Raw genomic sequence first — 3,651 nt, 5'->3', positions numbered from 1 at the left:
GGCCTTCACGTAGCTGAGCACAGGAGGGGAGGCCCGGCCTTCCTTGGCGGGGGGCCCCAGGGCGCCGGTGGCGGGCTGGGGCTCGGCACCCTGGTGGCTGTAGGGGCAGAAGTGTGAGTAGGACTGCTCGGATGTGCTGAATGTCTTGATCTGATCCCGCTTGAGGCCCCGGGGCAGCGGAGGTGGCTCGGGGACGTGGGCCAGTGCCTGGCGGCTCTCCTTCTCCAGCTGGCTCTCCGAATGCACTATCTTGATGGGCACCATCTTCACTGTGGTGTTGTTGTCCATCACCCGCTCGATTCTGCCAAGACAAGGGTCGTCCTCTAGAGACACGTCGTGGCCCCAGGCACGGCTCAATGATCAGAACTCAGATGAGCCAATTGGCTGGTCCCATGGTTGGGGGAGAGGGGGCCTTCCAGACAGGGAAGCCCAGCTCAAAAGATGGACCCATGCAGGTCACAGGTTCCAGGATTGGGGAGACAAGATCTAGGAGTTCCTGCCCCTGGCCCCTCAACTTGGGTCTCTTGACCTTCCTCTGCCTCAAGGTGCTCAACTTGAGAAGTAAAATTCCAGCATTGCACCCAAGCAGGAAAACAGGCAAGACCCCTCTTTGTTGCATGCTTTTACCTTCACGCATAGAAACCCTCCCCACCTACTAGTGACTTAGTGAAGTGAAGTGAAAGTCGCTCAGTCGTGTCTGACTCTTTGCGACCCCATGGCTATACAGTCCATGGAATTCTCCAGGCCAGAACATCAGAGTGGGTAGACTTTTCCTTCTCCAGGGGATCTTCCTAACCCAGGGATCAAACCTGGGTCTCCCACATTGCAGGTGAATTCTTTACCATCTGAGCCACAATGGAAGCCCAAGAATACTGGAGTGAGTGAAAGTAAAAGTCGCTCAGTCGTATCCGACTCTTTGAGATCCTCTGGCCTACACAGTCCATGGGATTCTCCAGGACGGAACACTGGAGTGGGTAGCCTTTCCCTTCTCCAGGGGCTCTTCCCAAATCCAGGTCTCCCACGTTGTAGGAGGATTCTTTACCAGCTGAGCCACCAGGGAAGCCCTACTCAGCATGTATTTACATCTCCACCCCAACCCTCATTTTGTGGGGAAAGTTGATTGGGGAAAAAACAACAACAAAGCAATATAAACAAGTTCTCTGCAGCCTGTAGATACCCTTTCTGACAAAGCAGGTCTTCCAGGTCATTCCTGATCACAACTACCTCTCCTCTTGAAATCCGTGCAGACTTCCACGTTCAGGAAGTTTGATGAGCTGCTTCCTTTACATGAGGACAAACCACACAGCAGACCAGACCTTACAGCCACCTGGTCGCATCCATTCCTGCCGAGAAGTGGGACCCGGGGGGGTGGAGGACGCAGTGTGGGCTGGGCCCTGGCCACTGTCCAGGTTCCATCCAAGTGAGTCTGGACGGTTCCGCCCAGAGGGCCTGATCCCCAGCAGCACCCCCAAGAGAGTCCTCAGCCCACGTGCCACCATCTCACTCTCTCTCTAGTGACCCCGTGGACTGTAGCCCTCTAGGCTCCTCTGTCCCTAGGATTCCTCCAGGCAAGAATACTGGAGTGCGTTGCCATGCTCTCCCCCAGTGGATCTTCTTGGCCCAGGGATGGAACCTGGGTCTGCTGCATTGCAGGCAGATTCTTTACTGCCTGTGAGGGAAGCCCCTGGCATGCCACCCTAAGTCTGATAAACCACACTGCTCACAGGCAGATTCTCATAGCCTGAGATGCCCAAGGTGACTCAGTGACCCTGAAGTGGTCCTCCTGGGTCCCTCCTCACAGACACACACACTCCAAACCCACAAACAGGCTCCAGGAAAACTCCTGCCAATGCTTTCGTGAGCCGTCATATCTCAGGCTCGCACCTGCTGCTGGGCAAGGTCCCCACCTTGTAGCAAACACACAAACCAACCTCAGAATGTCCAAGATTTCAAAGGAAGCTTCCCGCTTTCGGAACCAGAGTGGATGCATTTTTTTTATTCCGAGCGAGTGACTACTCTCTAAAATCCCCCCAGGGTGGGAAGGCTGCACTTTCCTGCTCTCTGCATACCTGCCTTGGACTGGCACACAACAAGACTGCATGACCCGCTTGCTGAATTCGAGCAGGCGTGTCTCAGGACAATGGAGCTGCTCTGTGCCCTGGCTGGCTCCCCAAGTAGAGGTAACTGCAAGGGGAGAGATATGGGATATGGAGGGAGATGAGGCAGCACTCAGTCAGCAGGCACACAGACAAAAGACGAGTGTCTGTGTCTGTCTATGTTAGTCGCTCAGTCGCGTCCGACTCTCTGCGACCCCGTGGACTATAGCCCGCCAGGCTCCTCTATCCATGGGATTCTCCAGGCAAGAATACTGGAGTGGGTTACATTTCCTTTTCTGGGGGGAATCTTCCCGATCCAGGGATCAAACCCACATCTCCCGCACTGCAGGCAGACTCTTTCCCGTCTGAGCCACCAGGGGAGCCCCGAGCGTCTCCGAGCTCTGCACAAGCACCAGGCAGCTCGCAGGCCCTGTCCGATGTGTTTTACTCCCCGTCGGGTTGGTAGTTGATGACGGGCATGGAGCAGGTCTCCATTCATGAACCCTGGCTCAGAGTTCATGGTGGATCTCAAAGGCATTCCACTCTCTCAGGTTGCCACCAACCTGTAACATCGGCCCTGGGGACGGGACACTGAACTCAGTACAGGGTAAGCCACCTTTCTTGGTAGGAGTGGCATGGTTACCATCTGCCCCATCACTGTGCTCCTTTGACCAGAACCCGGCCTTCTACAATGGCCAGTGCAGCAAAGGATGCTGGTTCAAGAAAACCTCTGTGGTCCCCAAAAATGACATACAAGACAGGAGACCAGTGGATGCGTCAAGACGCCCCCACTCGGTACTGTCAAGAAGTACTGCCGCTGCTTGTGGAAACTCCTCTCAGACTCTTGGAAAAGACAAGAGTGAGAAAATCCACACTCTCTTGGGGCAAGAAAGAAAATGAAACACCCCCTCCCAACTTCCTAAAGTCAACAGAGGTCAGGAGTACCGAGCAAACACTCACCCACGTTCCTCAGAGGAGCCCAAGTCCCAGACCAGGGCCCAAGGACCAAGAGGCCCACGTCAGCTCATCGACAACATTCCCACACACTCCACCCTCCACTCAAACCACAGCATCATTTCTCCTCCTTTTCAGAGCTCCTCAATGTGACCAGTAAAAAGGATCTCTAAGTGCCAGCTGCATTCAGAGTGACTGAGGGCGATGCTAACCCCCAGATAAGCTGTACTTGTAGCTCCATCCATGGGGAAACAGGATGCTATCAGTTAACGTCCATGTGGCACTGTCTTCGGGGGTAAAATAAAGTTCAGGGACCTCCCCAGTGGCTCAGTGGTAAAAGCCTCTACCTGCTGATGCAGGAGACACGAGTTCGAAGCCTGGTCCACAGAGATCACACATCCTTTGGAGAGACAAAGCCGGGACGCGGCAACTACTGAGCTCGAATTCCATGACAAGAGAAGCCCCTGCTCGCTGCTGCTAGAGAAAGCAAGCGTGACCGCAGGGAAGACCCAGCACCACCAAAAGGCAAGCATTTCAAACGGGTAGAGTCAAGACTCTACAGAACTTTCCTGGGACAATGGAAACAGCCATACTCTGCGCT

The 3,651-nt window shown here is 54.7% G+C and overlaps 1 protein-coding gene across 1 annotated transcript in view; it reads right to left on the bottom strand.

The window, feature by feature from the left end:
* SHROOM2 (shroom family member 2) overlaps nt 1-3,651 on the bottom strand; it is a 97,411-nt gene that overhangs the window by 14,620 nt on the left and 79,140 nt on the right. The window contains exon 6 of the mRNA XM_010829908.1: nt 4-301. Coding sequence (XP_010828210.1) covers nt 4-301 — 298 coding nt within the window. The remainder of the gene's footprint in view (nt 1-3; nt 302-3,651) is intronic.

Source organism: Bison bison, unplaced genomic scaffold, assembly GCF_000754665.1.
Source record: "Bison bison bison isolate TAMUID 2011002044 unplaced genomic scaffold, Bison_UMD1.0 scf7180017864512, whole genome shotgun sequence".
In the NCBI taxonomy this organism is placed as follows: Eukaryota; Metazoa; Chordata; class Mammalia; order Artiodactyla; family Bovidae; genus Bison; species Bison bison.
This window is presented reverse-complemented; position numbering and strand designations above follow the sequence as displayed.